A 20456-nucleotide genomic window follows, 5' to 3' on the forward strand; every position below is an offset into this window, starting at 1 on the left:
ACATGTTATGTTATACTGTCAGAAATATGAGACTGAAAGAAGAGTTTTAATAGAAAATCTAGAAAAAAGAAAAATGCGGTTTATATTAGGAGATATTTTACAAAACAAGTCAGGAAATGAATGTTATAATTTTATTTTTCAATATTTAAAAGTGGCTAATTTATGGAATAGAATATAAAAAGGGAGGAAATGTGTAATTTTGATCCACACTCCATACCAGTCGGTGGCGGTAATACACCAGTTCGTTGTTTGTCAACCGCCAATAAATATCGAAGAAGAAAAAGACTTGCATTGCACGTGCTGTGCAATAGGTGGCGACCATAGAGGTGGCGACACATTATACTTTCAAGAGACAGAGACGTCTTTTTGACGCACGCGAAGAAGAGTAGTGTTGTTAGTGGAAAAATGGCGTCGTCCATGGGCGGAATGTTCACTGGTCAGCAGCCTTCTGGATCTCACCCACCTACTGGTCCTGGCGGTCCAGGTCAGCCAGGTCTTCTCACAGGACCTCCCGGTAATAGAGGGGCAAATAACACTTTAGTAGATGAGCTGGAAGCTTCTTTCGAGGTGAGATCAATAAAACTGCTGCTGCTAATGCCAGTGATGGTTTCTGTGCAATTATTTATTGGTAGATACCATCAACTGATTATGCACGCATTGGATTATTTTTTAAATATATATTTAAAATGAATATATTCTTGTTTCATACATTCAGTAGAAATTAGTAGTTTGCTTGGTTATAGATCGAAACGGTGTCATTATTATCAATGGAGTTATAATATACCGAATGTGTTATTAATCTATATTTTTTCTTTAATGTTTTTAATTCTCCCAGGCTTGTTTTGCATCTCTTGTCAGTCAAGACTATGTGAATGGAACCGACCAGGAAGAAATTCGCACTGGTAAAAATGTTTTTTATTCTTCTGTTGTTCCTTATAAAAATGTCTGTAACCCCTGGTATGATATCAGATGATAATGCAAGGGAACTTTAATAAATACTTACTACTGAAGGATTACCATATTTTTTTATAAATACCATATACTACAAGCTGCTTCAAAGAATTCCATATTTTCATAGTGCCATGACCGAAACATGGTAATACCATTGAACAGTTTTACACATTTACAAACTTACTGATTCTAACCTTAGTTTAAAATGCATTTATATATTTAATTTTAAGCCACAACACTACAGATTATTACTAATAGATATCACCATACTTCCCCAGTGGAATAATCACAGTACATTAAGACTATTGTCTTGCATTGCAAGTTTTCTGAAATATTATTTTGAATTTGCACACTGAAGTGGAGATTTTTGGCTCAATGAGAAAATGGTTGTAATGTAAATCTACAGATGCAAATATTGTCATTTGGATGCTTTCTTTCCACTTGTCTGAAAAACATTTTATGAAAGCAGAAAGCCCAAAATCTATTTAAAAAAAAAGTCCAGTGCATGAAAAAAACCCAATGGTTTTACCTCTAAATGTCTTGCCATAATTATTTTGCGTGTTGTGTATTCCAGGGGTTGATCAGTGCATACAGAAGTTTCTGGATGTGGCCAGGCAGACTGAATGTTTCTTCCTTCAGAAGAGACTGCAGCTGTCTGTACAGAAACCAGAACAGGTGGAAAAAGAGGTAAACTCCAATCTTTGCCTTTGAATTCTCTGCAGCATTGTTAAAAATACAGCCATACATTATTTAAACCAATACCACCTTATAACCTTTTACAGTTCCATTGTGACATTTGAAACATGGTATAGGGGAGCGTGGGGCACAACCTAACGCGGGGTTAGTTGCAACACACGTTTTAACCCTTTCCACACATGCCAGAATGACGAAACTTAGTGTGTTTACTAGTTGCCATATCAACATTATTTAGAGAAAAAATAGCGCCAAAATTAAAAAATCTCTGGAAGATATTACTGAACATGTATTTAACCATAGCAAAAGTAAATTTCTTACTTAAGTTTAGTTTTCATCTCTGTTTTTTGTGTTTATTTAAAACAAGACAAATCTGATATTATTTTAATCTTATATCTGTTATTTAACAGTTGAGATCGTTCTTTAATGCTGATCTAACAGCAGAAGACACGAGCAGCGATTTAAATCCCAGTTGTGCAGGTGTGGTGCGTTGTAACACTGCGTTACAATGAGCCCCTATTAGAAATATGCCATTATATTCTATACTTTTATGAATTCTTTTGAGAAACCATGAGAAAAGGGTGAATAATGACTGAGAGCTAATGTTCAGAAATTATTATCTTTTTAACTATGCTGTATAGCTGTATTTTGCAATGTGTTTGTAGTCAAACTCAAAAATGCTTATATTTTTAATGAATGCCATTATTTTATTTTAAAAAGTTAATAATTGTATTTTGTTGACAAAATATTTTAGTTTGTCTTGTATATATATTTTTTATTATATCAGATGACATTTTAAGCTGTTATTTGGTCATGTTACAGTGTACCCCACCTATGGGGCATGTTGTCACATTTCACTTCCATTCTTTCAGGATAAATCAAGAAAAAAAAGTATACACAGTATTAATGAAACAAAACCACATAATTGTACTAGACATGTGTGCAATTAATGTGGGAAAAAATAAATACTCTGAACCCCAAGTGGATTTACACAAACTACATGTGCTGTTCGGTCTTTCAGGATGCATCAGAACTGAAGAATGAACTCCAGAGGAAGGAGATGCTGATTCAGAAACACCTCGCTAAGATCCATCATTGGCAGCAGGTGTTGGAGGACATCAACGTCCAGCACAAGAAGCCCACAGAACTGCCACAGGGTCCACTGGCCTTTCTGGAGCAGGCATCAGCAAACCTACCCGCTCCCATGAAACCAAACTGATGCATGCACAGAGATCCAGAACCAGACTGTGTCCCAGGGGCCACTTCCTCTCTCCGCCCAGAAAACCGGAAAAAACGAAAACTGCCTTGTTGTAGATTCTGTTGTGAAAATGCGTTTCAAGAGCTACTAAAGGACATTACTGCCTCTTATCTATCATGAGGGGCTTGTAGGTCTGCCAGAAGGTGGTCCTTTGAAAGAACTCCAGACTCTTTAACATTTAGTTGGAAGCATACTTAAGAATTAATTTGATGACAAGTTAATTTAAAGTACAGGTGTTGTGTAGAAGAACTACAATGACCAGAAAGAGCTTTAGTTAGACAGAATAAAGTGGGCTATGAAGTTTTCCCCACATTGTTCTTATTTTATTAAAAACACCCTTTGTACAGTTTAAAATAAACATGTTTTGTCAATCGAAAATGTGTATTTTTGTTAAGTTATGTTTGGTCTTCATGTATTTCCTGGCATGGCAGTCCAGCGCTGTGCATATTGCTTCTTTTACTCAGTGCTTTATATTTTCTCCCTTTATAACATGCTATATCAATATAAGCAGATTTTTCTCAAAAGCCATTAACTTTTTCATTTGAATATTTAAGTAAAGAAGAAAAAAAAGGCCTTTGACACATTTTGGCAACAACAAAACAAATCCGTAATCAATTCATTATTAAATGGCTAAATCTGTAAATGACATGCTAAAATTTCACATTATTTCATTACAAAGTCAAACAGAAAGTAAAAAAATGCATTACAAATTTTAGAGATTATATAAAGAAAAACAAAGCCTACTTTTCAGACCATCAAGATTTTAGCATTGTGACGTTCATGACATTTTCCCCCAATGTTTCAAATGTAACACAATAAATACAAATAAAAACATGAATTTGGAGGATGTAGACAATTGAGAGGATTTGGAAAATGTGCATAATTGTCATAAAATGAATCACCTTCATTATAACAGTCCTGCTTCTATCATGTGCAATCAGATCTATCAATATAATAAAGCAACCATTAGCCTACATGTGCAAACATACAGTGAAATGAGGTCCATTATAGTGTAAACATGACTTTTAAAAAGTGTATTAATTCAAATAGAAGTAAAATATAGTGAGATATAATTGTATTCCCAATAACATTAACATAACATTTTTGTGCTAATATTGCTGTAACATTTCAAGTATTTTTTCTATCCCTCCCTAATATAAACAATATTTCTTTAGGTTATTGTAGCTGCATAACCTGTATAAACAGCATAATAAATCTCTCTTTTGCAGTATTAAAAATATTTAAAACAGCAGTAATTTTATATTTAAAAAAACTATAATGTTAAAATACTCCACCAAAGTTTATCTGTACATCACTTGCTCTTGTCTTAAAAGGGTTAAACCTTTGAAAATGCAGTCAATAATGCCCCAGATAGAACAAGACAGAAAGCAACAATGAGGACAATGTAATTTCGCCAACCCTAAGGGAAAGAGAGATTGAGATGGGGAGTTCAATACAATATAAAAGCAATAGACAGTGGGAGCAGAACTCATACACACAAGTATTTACCTTCACTTCTTTGAACACTACAACACCCCAAAGAGCTGCAATTAGTCCAGGAACCTGGAATGGAGCAAATACACATTATTTTAAGAGGGGGGAGGGGGGATAAATAAAAATGTTGACTTTTGAGATCTGTCACTCACTGTGGTGATAATAGGGAAGCTCACTACAGCACTGAGATAGTGATTGGCCAGGAACCAGCAGCACGTGGCCACACCCCACATGATGCCAGAAAGGAATCCTACACGGAAAAAACATCATTCTATACTAAATGACATCAGAGGTATGGGGAAGAAAGATAATAAACAATTCAAAAGGAAGTGCTAATTAAACTGAAGTGATGGTGTTTACCTGGCAGCACTGCTTTTGGAAAAACTTGTGGTTTGTTTTTTTTGATGGCGCAATACAGGAGGAAATACACTGTACTAGTGAGGAAAATCCCACTATATTGTGCGAAGACGTAATCCAGATCTACATAAACAAAATGCATTATAGCTCATATTTAAGAATTCAGCCAATGTGTACCAGATGTGGGCCGACACAATGTTGCTGTCTGGGATATCATGAGGTAATCTGGATTTACCAAACTGGCTAGCCCCACTGTATGGGCTTTCTGGATCATCTGCATGATTTTTAATGTATAGAACTGGAACAAATGATGTTCCGTACAGCACTCCAGCGACAACAGCAAGCAACGTGCCACTGTAAGACATAATATTCAAAGCTCTTATTATACAAATAGTTTATGAATGCGTTATTCTTTTTAGATACAGTATAAGCATGCAGATACTCTAATAATTTAATTAAAAATGAATTGTGGTCTAAGGTTGATACTATATATTATTAGTACAAATGTACATTTACGCAGAAAAAAGGTTATTTTTGATGTTGTAAATCTGTAAAATATAGATGCTTATGCCATATAAAGTAATGCAAGACAAAAGTGTGATGTGTACATACACAATACGTTTTGTACGTGGTTTTAATGCATCCACCCAGGAATCATCTGTTGCCACCACACTTTCTGAGTTCACAGCCTTCGGATTCAATTGATAAAATAATTTCACTGAATAATTTAAACATGCAATATTTAAAAATGTACGGAGCCTCTAAAGAGACATGGTGATGGAAAATGTATGAAATGGGAGGAAAAAAACATTTAGATGCTTTTCTGTTCCCCAAAAAATATTATGTTGCAAAAAAAAAATTTTTTCTCGAGAAACTTTTCTGGGAAATGCAGAAGTTTTGCGAAAACGTTTCTGTGGGAACGCAGAAGCGTCGAAAAATAACTTTTCCTCCGATATCATAATTTTTCCCACCGCCTTGTTCCCTTAGGGGCTCCATAAAAAAAGTCACGATTTTGAATGTATGTCAACATACGTGGTCTATTAGTAAAGGTGTTTCTTCAGATGTTGATGACCTTTGAACATCAGTCTTCACAAAGAAAAAAACAATGGCACTGTAAAGATATACAAAATTAAAAGAATTAAAAAGGGGGAGGAAAAAAGAGAACAGACATTATTTAAAATAATGAGACTTAAAAGTAACATCACATTCTGTGGCATACAAAAAAATTATTATATGAATGCATCACATATACCTAACTAAACAAAGACCTGCTCCACAGGAGTTTAGTACTGGTTTGGAAACGGTCTCAGCCCCAATACCAAACCAGCCAAACCTAAAAACAACAGCAAGAGTCAGTGTATGATATAAAAAAAGAATATCTTAATAATATAAATGTAGCAAATGTAAAATGTATTGGTTGCAATGCCATTTTACAGCATATCAATCAACACAAAAGTTCCTTAAAGGTGCAGTGTATAATATTTATGAGGATCTATTCGACAGAAACGCAATATAATATACATAACTATGTTTTCAGTGGTGTATAAAGACCTTACATAATGAACTATTATGTTTTTATTACATTAGAGTGAGACATTTCTATCTATATACACCATGGGTCCCTTTACAGTGAAGTCACCATTTTGCGCCGCCATGTTTCTACATTAGCCCTAAACGGACAAATTGCTCTACAGAGCGCTAGATACTCTCTGCTGTCTCAGACGATGACATCTTTGTCCTGTGTCTGCCGCCGTAGTTTCTTTAGACTGTGCTTCGAAAGGAAGGGGTGAGCGGTTGCCATCCGCAACCTCACCGCTAGATGGCGCTAAAATTTACACACTGCACCTTTAAACCACAGTATGCAAGTTTTTGCCGCTAGAGGTTACTTATTCATAACAAAGGCGTAGCTTGATGATGCTGTGAATGAGTGTGGGATCATGGGAGTTGTTGTCTTCAGCTCCACAGCCAATGGAAAGGAATCCGACGACGGACTCGGGCAGAAGTCATCTTCATGGATGAGCTAATGTATTAACGATGGAATGAGAGGAGCCGTGGGAGTGACTGCTAATGAAAGACTTCTGCGTGAAACACCGGTCTCAAGACCAGCGGAGGTTTATTATGCTTATGCTGCAGCCGGTCGCTTACGCTCTTTCATTGCATATGTGAGGTAACGCAGTGCTGTTTTACATGGAAAACAATCACACTAAATACTTTTGACTGTGTTGAGAGTTATGTTTTAACGTTATTCGCTCGGTGGCTGTTATGAGAAACTTGTTTCACTTTGCAATATCTAGATCAATATTAGAATATCACATTCATAAAAACAGGATGAATTGTGTCACTAAATGACATGTAATTAACTTTAATATATATTGAATGATGTCAAAGCTATCTCTGATTATGTTATGTTAGCCACTTGACAAAATAGTGTCATCTCTGAGGTATGGTAAAAACATGGTACTTGCGATTCAAACAATAAGACTAAACGTGTGAAGATATATAACTATGATTAGTTTTCTGTTGATAAATGTATCCAAATAGTTGCTTACCTGTCTAATAAAACACATAATATATTAAAGCATCTTTGGTGTTTCCATTGATTCTATGGAAATAACGCGGATATGACGCACGGATTTCTTTGTATTTACAGTAAACATTGCTGGAAACTTTTAGGATAATGTACAGTAAGTGGTTTTTTTTATCTGAAAAAAATCTTACATATTGTGCCTTTAAGTGGATTCTGAAAGACAATTTTGCTTACCGTGAGCTGGCCCAGCCTATGAGCAAATTAAATGAAGCCCATATAAGAAGTCCAAGACCAAGCCCAATAGTCTTTACGATAGGAACAACAGTTATATTACCTATAAAAAAAAAAAACCCACACAAACATGTGACAGAATTTCACACTGAATCATTACTGAAAAACAAAATCACACAATCCATATCTCAAGCAGTAATGATCAAATTATAAATTATACTGGCATATAAAATAATTAGATGTTACCAGTAGCCCAGATGGCTCCTCCCAGCATAACAAGAGGCCAAAATTTTGGACTGTTCAGAATGATGTTCACCACTAAGGAGACTGTCCATATAGCAGCACATAGAATCCACTGGAAAAACATACCTGCACATATACACAGTAGGGAGAACTGAAAATAATGTAAATATTATTGCGCAAACGTTCTCTCTTCAGTGTGTTTTCAAAGCAGTATATGATATCTTATTTCAAGTTAAGTTTCTTTTGACACAGAGGCCCATATCATATTTTTTAGTTTTTCACATATTTCACATAGGCCTACTTTTTGATAATTGGTTCCATAAAAAAAAAAACGGGAACCATATATTAACGTTCGTGTATAACATTCTGTATTTGCTGATGTTTGATGTGTTCCCATCTGTTGAGGTATTGTGGAAACACTACAGATGAACAGCTTATACATTTAAATTAAATATGAGGCACTCTTATGAAACATTTCCATGGTATTACTCTGTTTGTTACACCCTTTTTTTTTTGCCTAGGACTCACAGAATCCCTAGAATCAACACTGAAAATTTGAAAAAAAGTCATGTTACTTCAGAATATAGCTAAAGACCATTAGGATGGGAAACAATTGAGACAATTCTGTCATCAATTACTCACCTTTGTGTTGTTTCAAGCCTGTATGACTTTCCATGGAACACAAAAAGAGATTTTTAGGGAATGACACGTTACCATTTACTTTCATTATCTTTTTTCCATACAATGGGAGTGAATGATGATCTCTTTTTGTGTTCCACAGATGAAACAAACTCAGACAGGTTTGATAGTGGTGAGTAAAATGACTTTTAAAGATCCAATTAAGGTCATTCATGTTGACATTTAGTACCATTAAACATGTAGGCCACTTTGACGTAAAGTCAGTTGAGAATCACTGAGCGCAAACACGTCAACAGGAAGGCAAAAAGAACAAGAGTCGAGAAGAAAAAAAAAAGAAAATATTGACTAACCATCTCCAGTCTCTATCTTTTTCACTGGTACGAAGTTGCTCCCGAAAAAGACTGCTGCCACGGCGCAGGATATGAATCCATAAGTCAGATCAGACGAGTTGGTGCTGTTGAATTCTTGCTGAAGGTGCACGGACGAGTCTGACAGCCCCTCTAATGCAACACAGTTACATTACATTGTGTTTTACTCATTAAAGTCAGCAATAATATATCAGTTATTCAATGCAGTAATTACTTATTTATTCTCTAATGTTACCTGTGTCCAGGTGTTGCGCGGCGCCGGTGCATAGCGCGCAGAGGAGCGAAATGATGAACGCTGCCACGCGAGGATTCATGTTAGACACACACGCAACAGCATTCAAGCAATTGAAAGATATTCATAAAAACCGCTTTCATGCGGAGATCGCTGAAATAATGTATTCCAAGCGAGAGCTGCTCAATGAATAAATGTCTAGACTTCCGTGTCAGCTGACAGTCATGATCACATGATTGTAGACGCATGCATCTTGAGCACGCGTGGATGAACCACATGCATTTGAATATGATGATTAGTGACATTTTTACTGTTAGTGGGTGGCGTTATTTGCTGACGGTTGGCTGTTTGAAAAGGAGTGATAAAGAACAACTTTGCATTTTAGTTAAAAAGCAGTTTTATTACTGCTGCTGCCGATTATAGGCCTACTTCTTTTTTATTGTCTTATTTTTATGTATAGGCCTATGTTTTTTTAGATTAACTGTGTGGTTCAGGGGTGCTATGAGCAGTTTTTAGGAGGGGTCCTGAATTATTGTAACTATTTAGTCCGATAAAGTATGAATTATTACAATTGGCCAGTTGATATGCAGTTTTAAATAGTAAGGTTAGGGTCCCTCTCATGGTTTTCAGCTTGACAGGTTGGGTCACCTATAGACCTATAGACAGGTCTCCAGCTGCGATGCCAGACGAAGACAAACCACCTGATTCAGTAGCAGATTGGCCTGATGTTCCTGCAAGATCACAGTCTTGTGACAATGGCAACAACACAAGAGTTACCTTAATTGAACACAGTGAAAAAAGGTATCAAAATTGTACCTTTAGGGGTTCAACAGTTTGTCACTGGGGCAGTACCCTTAAAAGGACATATTTTGTATCTTTTTTTAACTCCTAAAAGGTGCATAGTATTAATTTGGGTACAAATACGTACCTTAAGGTACTACTATGGACCTTTTTGTGGTAGAAAAAAAAGGTACAAATATGTGATTTTAAGGGTAGTCTACTGCCCCAGTGAAAAACTGCTGTAGGCCTACCCCTATTTGTACCATTTAGACACCTTTTTTCTCTGTGAAGAAACTTCAAACTGGTTATAGCCTATATGAAAGTTATTGATGGATCAATGAAAGCAACCGTTCGAACAGAAAGAGAAAACCTGGTGGTTTAATATTACTAAAGGTGTACGACAAGGCTGCGTAGAGCCATGACATTTGAGGACCAGCAATTCTATTCAATGATATTGTTTCTTAAATGCTTGTATGCATGTGATAAACAGGCACATAGTCACGTAAATACCATTGATTAGAGCTACAACAATGATAGGCTACAACAATTACTATAACAGGTAGGCCTATCACAGGACTCTAAACATCCTTAACTGAAGATTAATAAAACAGATGCTCCGTAACAAACATTATTTGTGCATGAATAATCAAAAATAAAACTAGTGCTGTCAGGATTCAAATATTTAATCACGAATAATCGCAAAAGTAGAAGGGTACACATGTTGAAGTCCAACATGTTATTTTCCACATCTGCCAATGGTAGGGGAATTAAGAAAAAAACAAAACTTTTTTTTGGCAATTATTTGACATTTTAGTATTTTACATTATTTTTAGTCAAAATAAATTGTCCTAATGGAATTATTTAGTTGGCCATGATGACACAGATTTTAAAGTGCTGAAATGTACCAAAAAAAAAAAAAACTATAAAACATTAAACTAAAAGTAAACTAAAACAATCAGTGTGAAAAGATAGCATCAGATGCTCAAAACTATAACACTGTGTCCTAGAATTGCAGTCCTGAAACTGCGGTGGTGCAGGATCATTCTACTCTTGCCATCTATGCCTAATCACCACCACTGGAGGGAAGCACTGGTCTTAACAGTACCCTTCTCAGACATATTCAACTGCTGCAAACTACCACATACATTTTCTCACTAAGTATTTTACACATCCAATTCCACAGCATAGAGAGCAAGAAAGACGGATAATCCCAGATTCATTCTCTCTTGTTTTTTAAACCTGTCACCACACCAGCATCTCTCTGTAACAGAGAACTCATTGACTCATTGAGGTCTTGGAAAGGTAAGCAGCACCATTTATCACATTTAGCATCAAGAGTAGAGAATACACAATCTAAGCAGCTCAGGGTCACTTGTAAAAAATGCATGGTGACCAGGCAGGGACTAGTGAAAACAATGCCCTGATGATGAACTGATTGTTATATCAGATTTATTTCTGAATCCTCGTCCTCGGGAGTTCGTTCTCCGGAGTCAAACTTGGTAAGTCACGGACGTAAGTCAGAAGTTCGCGTACGAAATATGTCATAAAACACCACTGCCTCATTTCATAAACATAATAATAATAATAGCCACACAAATGTGGTTCAGGCAACGCGTAGCTAGGCCTACATTGATTATCTTATATATTTATAATAAAACGAAGTATAAAACACCCTGCCTCTTTTCGTTTACATTTTAAAAATAATATATTAAACATTAATATGTGGTTTAGGTAAGGTGACCAGATTTCTGAAATGGAAACCGGGGACATTTCCTATTTGAGAACACAAGTACAGAAAAGAACGCATATGAGAAACGACCAGAGTCTCAGATGTTTCTCCGTCGCTCTGCATACGTCATCTCCCTCATCGCTCTGATTGGTTTTAGGTCTATCCAATTGCGCCGAGAGGCATTTGAGCGACGCCCGTTGGTGACGCCCCTTTGGAAATGATTTGTCTATGAAGCTTTGCCAGACCATAACTCAGTTACTACTGAGAATGGTCTGGTTTTAACCAGGCTAACGCAGCTCTGTTTATCATATTAGATACATCTGAGTGTGTTGAAAATGATGTTATGACGTTACTCTGTGCATACTCTGCTATGACACTTGTTGCACACTGCAGTGAGAGAAAAGCGTTTCTGCAAAAATAAAACCGGAAACCGAGGGTAACGCAGATATGACGCAATCGACAGGCGACTCCCTCACACGTCCCGGTTCCTTGGTTAAAATAGCAATTTCTCACGATTTACAAATAGTTGGAAACATTTGGGATATTGTAAGTACTCAACTGAACAAAATATATAACACTGGCCTAGTGGTTTTTGGATATTTTACTGAAAAAATGTTACTATAGTGCACCTTTAATCTTCGCTAACATTCCCTTGAAAGTCCAGGTAACCAAAAATGTCATAAAGGCATTGTAAAATTAATCCAAATGAATATCACAATTAAATATACGTCTTGTGAAAAGATACAATCACTTTATATAATGAACAGATTTAATTTAGGCTTTGATTTACAGCCAAACAATGATCAACACACATTTTTTGTTTTGAAGATGCCAAAGTCTTATGGGTTTGGAACAACATGACATCCCTTTAGTGATTCCTTAAAACTTTTTTATTAAAATACCACACATATGTATGTCCCAACTATCAGACAGATATCACTGAAATAGATGTTCTGAGAAATCAGGCTAATTAAAACAAAGAAACAATGTGGTGCCCATGCTGTTTTATCAGAAATCATTGATTGCCTTCTGGTTTCCTGTTGTTCGTGTGGTTAAAGCAATGGCTGCAAGTGATCTTTGCGAGGTTAAACACCACTCAATGTTTTACATCAAAAGTAAAATTCGTCTACAATTCATTATTTGTGTTTTTAAAGGTGCTATCCGTCGTTTGTGTTCTAGATTTACAAAAATTATATAATGAGAACGTACAACATGAATCCATTATCCAAACCGTGTTTTTGTCTTACCCTGAACCATTATGGTGCACTGCACTTATAATAAGTGTTTATATTGGGACTATTTCAGGCCAGACTGGTAGGAACCGCTGCGGAGGAGCAAATGTCCCTGCGTGACTCGCTATAGACATAAACAGAGAGAATAAGCTCCGGCTGCAATGTTCTTCCGCAAGACGCATGCAGTTCTGTTTATTAACCGCTAGAGCGCAAAAAGTTACGGATTGCAGCTTTAAATATTATTGAGGAATATTTCAAATGTTGGCACATGTTCTGTAAGATGAAGAAATAAGGAATCCTAGATTAACTTTTTTCCCTTTCTTTAAAAAAACCCCACAACAACTTTATCAATCTTAATTTTGGATCAGTGTCACATTAAACAAATTAAACTCAGGTAATCCAGTAGCAAGAAACAAACAAAACAGGCTAAAGTTTGCAAGGCTAAACACCACTTTCTGCATTTGAAAGTCATCAGACAAACACAAATCACAGCTAATCATGGTCTCAAAAAAGTCAAACCATAAGAATGAATAAGTGTCAAAAAACAAGTGTTGAAAACAAGTCAAGCGCTCAGAAAAAAAGCTGCAGATTTCGAAGAAGCCATGACACACAACTGACAGCAGATTTCTGAAGGGAACATATATTGGGTGCACATTCAGTGACTATTCTGTATGTAAGCATCAGTGCCTTAAACCTTTATGCATGGAGCAACTGGTAGCCAGTGGAGTGAGAGAGTATGTTTACATGCACAAATTTTCATCAATATGAATGCATCCAATTCGATTTCAGATTCTGAACGTTCTGTTTATATTAACCCTAATCTTTGCAATTTAGTTTGCTTACGTGCATAGCATGTATTCTGAACAAAATGTAAGCATATGCGCAGAACCACAATGATAATCACTGAAGCAAGCATATGTTTTGGTAGCAAACATTAGACTAAAATAGTCTAATTTCAGGGACTGTGCTGTATGCTGATGGGACCAGGTCCCCTAGTGGTCATCTCCTGCCATATGTGCAGAGCGGTCCAAAGGCTCTAGTATTCAGATCACCCTCTATGCACTACTGGCTCAGCTTCCTTTGGAAGTCTAGGACTTCAAGACTTTGGAGCCCCTTGATAGTCTGAGGCCCCAAGGCACTGGCCCGGTCCATAATGCTGGATGCCTGGATGGTGTTATTGTTGATGAGCCTAGCTAAACTGTGATGTTGTGATGAATTACCAAGCTGGCTGGAAAGATGGGGAGCTCTGTCTTGGCTAAGCTGAGCTGGAGGGTGGGGGCACTGGAGGTGGACAGGGAGCTGGCGTATAGAGCTCAAAAGAGGCAGGGATGCTGGCCAGAGAAACCAGTGTGGAGTAGATGGTAGGAGGAGCCAAGGAGGATGTTCCTTTATTCAAGATCTGTGCAACCCCTGTGGAATTGTCAGGCAGGAATGGCAGCAGAGCTGTGTATCAGTGCAGCATAGGTAGGAAAACCAATGTGCCTGGTTTTGTATTGAGAAGAGGAATGGGCCCAGCACTGAACCCAGAGGTATCCGATTAAATACAATATGCTTTATAACAAATAAAAACAGAGTGCAATAAATGCATGTTAAAATGTGCAATCATGAACACGACTGTGGTTACAAACTGATACCTCAATTTACTTCGTTAACTGATTTGACGTTGAGCATTAATTGGCTGCAACAGACTCAATTTTGTTTGGCTACAGGAGAATACTGATTTCTTATTGGCCGAGGAAGGTAATAAGGAACTAGGCACAGCAAGAGGAAACTCAACTGCTGAGCTGCAGATGCTATGCCAGTCTGTTCGCCTGGGAGCCTTGCCGCTTGCCTGAAAAGAGACTGTATGTATGTGTGTGTGTGTGTGTGTGTGTGTGTGTGTGTGTGTGTGTGTGTGTGTCAGAACAATAACATGGCATCACCTGAACATCAGGCAGCAGCCACTGGTCTTTCACTTAGAAATCAATAAGAAGGCAGACACACATTTTAGTAATGTTCCTTCTCCCAAAAGATAGTCAGGCAATCAGAAACACTTGGTTAAAATACCATAGCTCGTTTATGAGTACATGGAAGCACAACACTAATGTGTCCCCAGTACATACTGAACAGGGCCACATCTGTTCCTGTGCTACTGAGCTGCTCAAAGCACATTAGCTTGAATCAAACCCTTTTCATTGGCTCAGAACGCTGTCAGTACACAACTCACTATTGGAAAAAGGCAGAGAAAACTGTGAAAGACAAATGTTATTTGTATATTCAGTCTACACAGAGATAAAGATCTGAACAGAGTCCAACATGTTGTTTTCCACATCTGCCAATGGTAGGGGAATTAAGAAAAAAACAAAACTTTTTTTTGGCAATTATTTGACATTTTAGTATTTTACATTATTTTTAATCAAAATAAATTGTCCTAATGGAATTATTTAGTTGGCCATGATGACACAGATTTTTTGGGCGTATTAACTTATGTGAGGAATATCTCAAATGTTGGCACATGTTCTGTAAGAAAAAATAATGGAATCCTAGATTAACGTTTTTTCCCTTTCTTTACAAATATTTATATTTTTTAATCCAATCGCAAGAAACTAACAAAACAGCATGCAGAACACAACACAAAAAACCTGAATGAAATGAGGAACTTAAATACAGAAAAACGTAAAAACGTGCAACCTCGCACTGTAACAGTTCGACTGAGGGAGGTGGTGTAGAGCTTGAAAGAGGCAGGGATGCTGGCCACAGAAACCAGAGTGGAGTAGGTGGTAGAAGGAGACAAAGAGGAGCTGATAGTAAAAAGGGCCCTTGGAGGAGCAGACAGTGGAAGGATCCATGGAGGAGTGGATGGCTGAAAAGGGCCCAGAGCGACCCAGGAGGCCGCCAGGAGGAATGTTCCCCATGGCGGAACTGATGGAGGGAGAGCCAAGGTGTAGATTTGAGCGCGATCGACTGAATTGACGCAGGGAGATGGTGAGGCCCAGGCGAAGTCTGGACCGAGAGACCCGGCGACATTGAGGGACCAGAGGAGGCGGAGTTCTGGGCGACAAGTGGACGAGGTGGGGCCAGAGGACTGAGGCGATGCCGGTGTGAGTGAGGACCGCGGTGGAGCCTGAGGGATGGAGAAGCCCGACGGAGTCTTATGGGTGGAGGGATGGAGCGCAGCAGATAGCCCGGAAGTCTGTGGCAATGGTGGGGTGACGACTGACCACAGTGGGGCCGGTGGGACGAGGGATCCCAGTGGAGCCGATTGGTCCACTGGTGGTACTGAATATAACGACGACGAATATAACACTGTGCTGGACAGGATCAGTGGTGATGAAGAACAGACAGATGGGACTTCCAGAGGCAGAAGAGGTTCGTGGGCAGGAATCAGGAGGGGAAGCTGTTCCTCTGCTTCCCAGTCCATCAGCCACCTTTCATCCTCCAGCTCCACTAATATTCCCACAGGTACGGATGTAATGGCTGCCTCACGCACCTGGTCAGATGGGACCCCAGGCTGCTGGCTGTGTTTCAGGCATTGGCTCAGGCACGTGGTCCATGGCAGGCATAAACTGGGTCTCTCAATCTGCAGTGGCTCTGGTTCCTCATCCGCTCTGGGATAGTAATGACTGATGTTAGGAGTGGCTGGACACTGGGAATGGAATCCTCTTCTACTATGCTCACCGCAAAAGAGGATCCATCCACCCACAGGGCAAAGTTGACGTAATCCCTCAGGGTCCAGCCAGAATTACCACGTGGTATGATCAGACAAATTTCGTTGTCCAGTCTGCTCCAGAATCCCTACATGAGCGCAAGGTCACTGCAGGTGGCGAGATGACATGCGCTGCAAACTTTGAGCCTGATTCCTCCAAGTCGCTGCCTCTTTGAAAAATAAAAATTCCCCAACGGGGCAATATTTATGGAAGCGATATCCATCTTTACTTTTGCACACACATGAACACGAACTGAATGAAATGAGAAACTTGAATGCACAGGGTGAATGAACTCAATGATGAACTTATTAACCAAAAACCAGGGTAACAAATGAAGAGCAGGAAACCGGAACAAAGGAAAACATATAACGGTCTCTGAAAACTAAAATAAACCAGGAAGTCTGTGACACCTAGGATGTGAATTTATGTGAAAACTGAAAAGCTGACATGCTTGTCAACCACCTCTTGTGGCAATGTTTTCCTTCCCATGAAATAGAGTAAAAACAGAATATCAGAGGATTCTCAGTCTCTGTTTATTCCAAAAGATTCCAAAAAATAAAGCAATCAGTCCACATTCCATTTAGAAAAATTCCCACCATTTCATCCCATGGTAGACTTTCCAACTGAAATGATGCTAGTGATGACAAGTCCATTTGTGTGACTGTATGAGAGACAGCTTGGTACTTAGCTCATAGGTTCCCAAGCGTACTCCCAAAATGCACAATATGAGCAATCCTCTTTGTGTGCGTCTGTGTGTATCGGTGTATCATCCAAGATTTTAAGTTATACACATGAATGATTTCTATTTACATGTACAGTACATATACATATAAAACTAATGAACAAGATTTCAGTTACACAGCATGGCATAGAAAAAGGTGATTGGCATATAATTTATCAATATAATTATCAATATAACTATCTGTAATCATCTCCATCTCTTAGTCTTCAGGTCATAACTGGACTAAAAAAATTAAGTTCCTAGTTAACTAATATTAGTGATATACTTAATCATCGCTTTTATAAAAACAAACATAACTAAAGGTTGTCATGCTCTTCACAGTTAAAACTGCATATGGTAGTGCACCTTATTAAAAGTACAATGCATTTGATATGAAAAACAAAACAGGACAAAAAAAGCCAATGAGATACATAACAAACCCTTGAGTATAGGGTGCTAATTTTCAGTCTTTACATTTCCCCAATAAAGAGACAATATTAATAAATGCATCTGAAATGCCTTGACATGTTTTGGCACACTGCAATATTTGGCATTTTGGGATATCGTAATATATTATGAAGTTCATATACAGATCCATCTTAATAATATAACAATTTCAATATATAATCTAAATGGTGAAATGCAGAAGGTACAATATTATTTAAAGTTTTTCTTCTTTTTTTTTTAATTAAAAGACAATTATAAAACTACTGCTTGCATCGTCCATAGGCACAAAAAAAAAAAAAAAAAACGGATCCGAACACAGCGATCCAAAAAATTAACATCACAACAAATCAAACCAGTGAGGAGGAGAAACAAAACTACTCAAATCATTTTGTTTTTTCTTTAAGTCAAGCATTTGCATGGTAACATTAACATCTATTGAACAAAAGTGTACTTATATACATAATTTATTATACATATCTCATATAATAAGAAATGACTCTTCAAACATTTTTAATATATCATGTAGATCGAGTAAACAAAATCACATTTGATGCAGATGTTTCGTGTGCTTGAGTTCTTGAGAATCAGAGATTCCAAAAACATGTTGCTATGGAAACAGGTGTCGAGCTTTTCCCATAGGAATTATTTTCAGTGTGTAACGTTGTTCCTCAGTGCAGCATTGCAATGCCATCACTTACAATGTGAAAAACGGCAATGAAAACCGAAGCAATGGGGCAAGTGTGTTTGTGCGAGTGACTATATGAGCAAAATGAGGTCATATTATAGGTGCGTGTTCAAGTGTGTGACAAAACGAGAACTTGGAGGAAATGGAGTTATGTAAGATGTACACAACAAGACACTTTATAGAAGTGTGGCTACAGAAAGTTTGTGAAGTTGTCTGCATATGTACACACAGCAATGTGCCTGTATACCTTTTTTATGTGTCTGTCAGCATGTTTTTGCAAATGATAGCTGTACACATGACCGCTGGTCAAAATATGATTGCACTGAACAGTAAACATATGTGTTCAAGTGTGTCTATGCATGTATGGATCTGACATCCTGTGTGTGACTTGTTGTATATGGAATAATTATTAGTGTTTATGTTTGTAAGATTATGTACACGTGTGTGGATGTGTATGAAAGTGGAGGTACAACATGCTTGCACCAGTGTGTGTGTGTGTGTGTGTGTGTGTGTGTGTGCGTGCGTGTGTGTATGTATGTATGTAAGGCACTCAGGACATCTCGCTCACACTCAGAGGCATTGCCATGCCAGGTCTCAGGTACGGCACAGCATGGACGGCTTTAGAGAAGTCTGGAGTCAGCACTCGCCCGTTCTCCCCTGTACTGCCCGTTATAGACAACCTGGCCTTACTGCGCATAGCATCTGTGAACGTCATCTGTTACCAAACACACACCCACACAAACAGAATATATAAATACACAGCGATTCACACCCAAATGCACACAGAGAGAGAGAGAGAAAACACATAAACATTCATTAATGTTATACAGTGCATCTTATTATGAAATACAGAATTTTATTTACATCTATTTAAACTGTAGATGTTTATGAGGAGCAGATGGGGTGGAGAATGACTGACAGCTAATGGGTCTCGCACTAAGATGGCGGAGCTTTATATTAAAAGCAAGCGGTGCAGCCAATTCACAAACAACCACAAGCGTCAATGATGATAAACAAACGGAAAATGATGTCACTCCAGCTGAACGAAATGAGCTAAAAAAAAATTATCTATGAACCCTCCATCTTTTATTTCATTCAATACATTTTACCCTCCCTCTATTTGTCCCTTGTCCACCTTTACGCCATTTCTTTAATCTTCAATCTTAAATCACATAACGTGTTTGTAGGCACAGTTAACCAAAACTGTGCTGTCAAACAATAGCTTGTGTGATTCTGTTTTTTTAAAGAGGTCATATCATGAAAAATCTAATTTCCTTTTTTTATATATATATACACTACTGTTTAGGTTCAGTAAGATTTTTTTTAAATCAATACTTTTATTCAGAAAGGATGCTTTAAATTGATCAATAGTGACAGTAAAGACTAGAATATTTTCAAAAGGATCATAAGACGAATCTCTGCCCTCACAGGAATAAATTACATTTTAAAATATATTAAAAAGAAACCCATTTTTAAATTTTAATACCATTTCACAATATTACTCTTTTTATGCATTTTTAAGTAAATAAATGCCTCCTCGGTAAGCTAAATAAATGAATAAATAACGTCCCATTTAATTCTAAAGCCACCTTTCCACTGCTCATGACATTTGGACACGACTGTCAAAAATTTGCCCCCTAGTGGCAAGGCAGTCGTAATGAACTTTCATTGTGATCTTGCGCAGCAACATGAGTGAACTGTAGCTGTCTCGGAAATCTTCCGTTAAAGTCGTCATGAAATCAAAATCTACCCTTTCTTCTTTGTTAGCGCACATTACTAGTCTTGTGATGAACAATTAATCCGTGCAAGTTAGTACACACAAAATAATTTGTTTGTCATGGTAACCTTTAAACAAAATCTGAAAATTTGCCTCCGCTCTGGAATGGCGTTCCTTCTTTTTTTGACGGCTTGGGTTGAATATCCTCCAACCATCAGTTTTTGCTATGAGCATGGGATGGAGAGAAGGTGCGCTAAAATAAATCTCTGCCCTCTATTCAATATTTTGTTTCACTTGGAAATACGTCACAACACTGAACTAAAGTCGGTTGCAACTTACGGGGACTCTTGCGCTAAATGGCAATACTCAAGCTAGGTAGTTTTTTTTTTTTGCCCACTCTGACTTTCAAAATTTCTTTTTGCAAGACCCTTCATCCTCCGAACTTTCACCATGGTGGAACGAATAA

The 20456-nt window shown here is 37.7% G+C and overlaps 3 protein-coding genes across 3 annotated transcripts in view; 1 reads left to right on the forward strand and 2 right to left on the reverse strand.

Moving 5' to 3' along the window:
* Positions 1–393: 393 nt before the first annotated feature.
* med28 (mediator complex subunit 28) lies at positions 394–2863 on the forward strand (the record flags this gene model as incomplete). The annotated part of the gene is made up of 4 exons (XM_079812027.1): positions 394–567; positions 836–902; positions 1526–1638; positions 2666–2863. Exons 1-4 carry the CDS (start codon positions 406–408, stop codon positions 2861–2863), a joined length of 540 nt encoding a protein of 179 aa, XP_079668153.1. The 5' UTR covers positions 394–405.
* A 144-nt stretch (positions 2864–3007) lies between these two features.
* On the reverse strand, positions 3008–9227 carry tmem144a (transmembrane protein 144a). The gene is made up of 12 exons (XM_079812026.1): positions 8997–9227; positions 8744–8893; positions 7758–7880; positions 7515–7614; positions 6006–6086; positions 5786–5864; positions 5366–5442; positions 4989–5107; positions 4757–4876; positions 4549–4646; positions 4412–4465; positions 3008–4322 (listed from the first exon to the last, which is right to left on the reverse strand). Exons 1-12 carry the CDS (start codon positions 9073–9075, stop codon positions 4239–4241), a joined length of 1164 nt encoding a protein of 387 aa, XP_079668152.1. The 5' UTR covers positions 9076–9227; the 3' UTR covers positions 3008–4238.
* A 7705-nt stretch (positions 9228–16932) lies between these two features.
* Positions 16933–20456, reverse strand: part of gria2a (glutamate receptor, ionotropic, AMPA 2a) — a 56057-nt gene continuing 52533 nt past the window's right edge. Inside the window, exon 16 of the mRNA XM_079812244.1 lies at positions 16933–18988. Coding sequence (XP_079668370.1) covers positions 18824–18988 — 165 coding nt within the window. The 3' untranslated portion in view covers positions 16933–18823. The remainder of the gene's footprint in view (positions 18989–20456) is intronic.

Source organism: Gobio gobio (genome assembly GCF_949357685.1).
Source record: "Gobio gobio genome assembly, chromosome: 3".
Lineage (NCBI taxonomy): Eukaryota > Metazoa > Chordata > Actinopteri > Cypriniformes > Gobionidae > Gobio > Gobio gobio.

What these genes read in the sequence shown, in the direction of transcription:
- tmem144a (XM_079812026.1), bottom strand. Translation starts at nt 9,075, where the DNA reads ATGAATCCTCGCGTGGCAGCGTTCATCATTTCGCTCCTCTGCGCGCTA. An exon ending in AGGAGCCATCTGGGCTACTG is followed by an intron (nt 7,615 to 7,757) that starts GTAACATCTAAT and finishes TTTTTTTTATAG; the next exon opens with GTAATATAACTGTTGTTCCT. An exon ending in GCAGGTCTTTGTTTAGTTAG is followed by an intron (nt 5,865 to 6,005) that starts GTATATGTGATG and finishes ATATCTTTACAG; the next exon opens with TGCCATTGTTTTTTTCTTTG.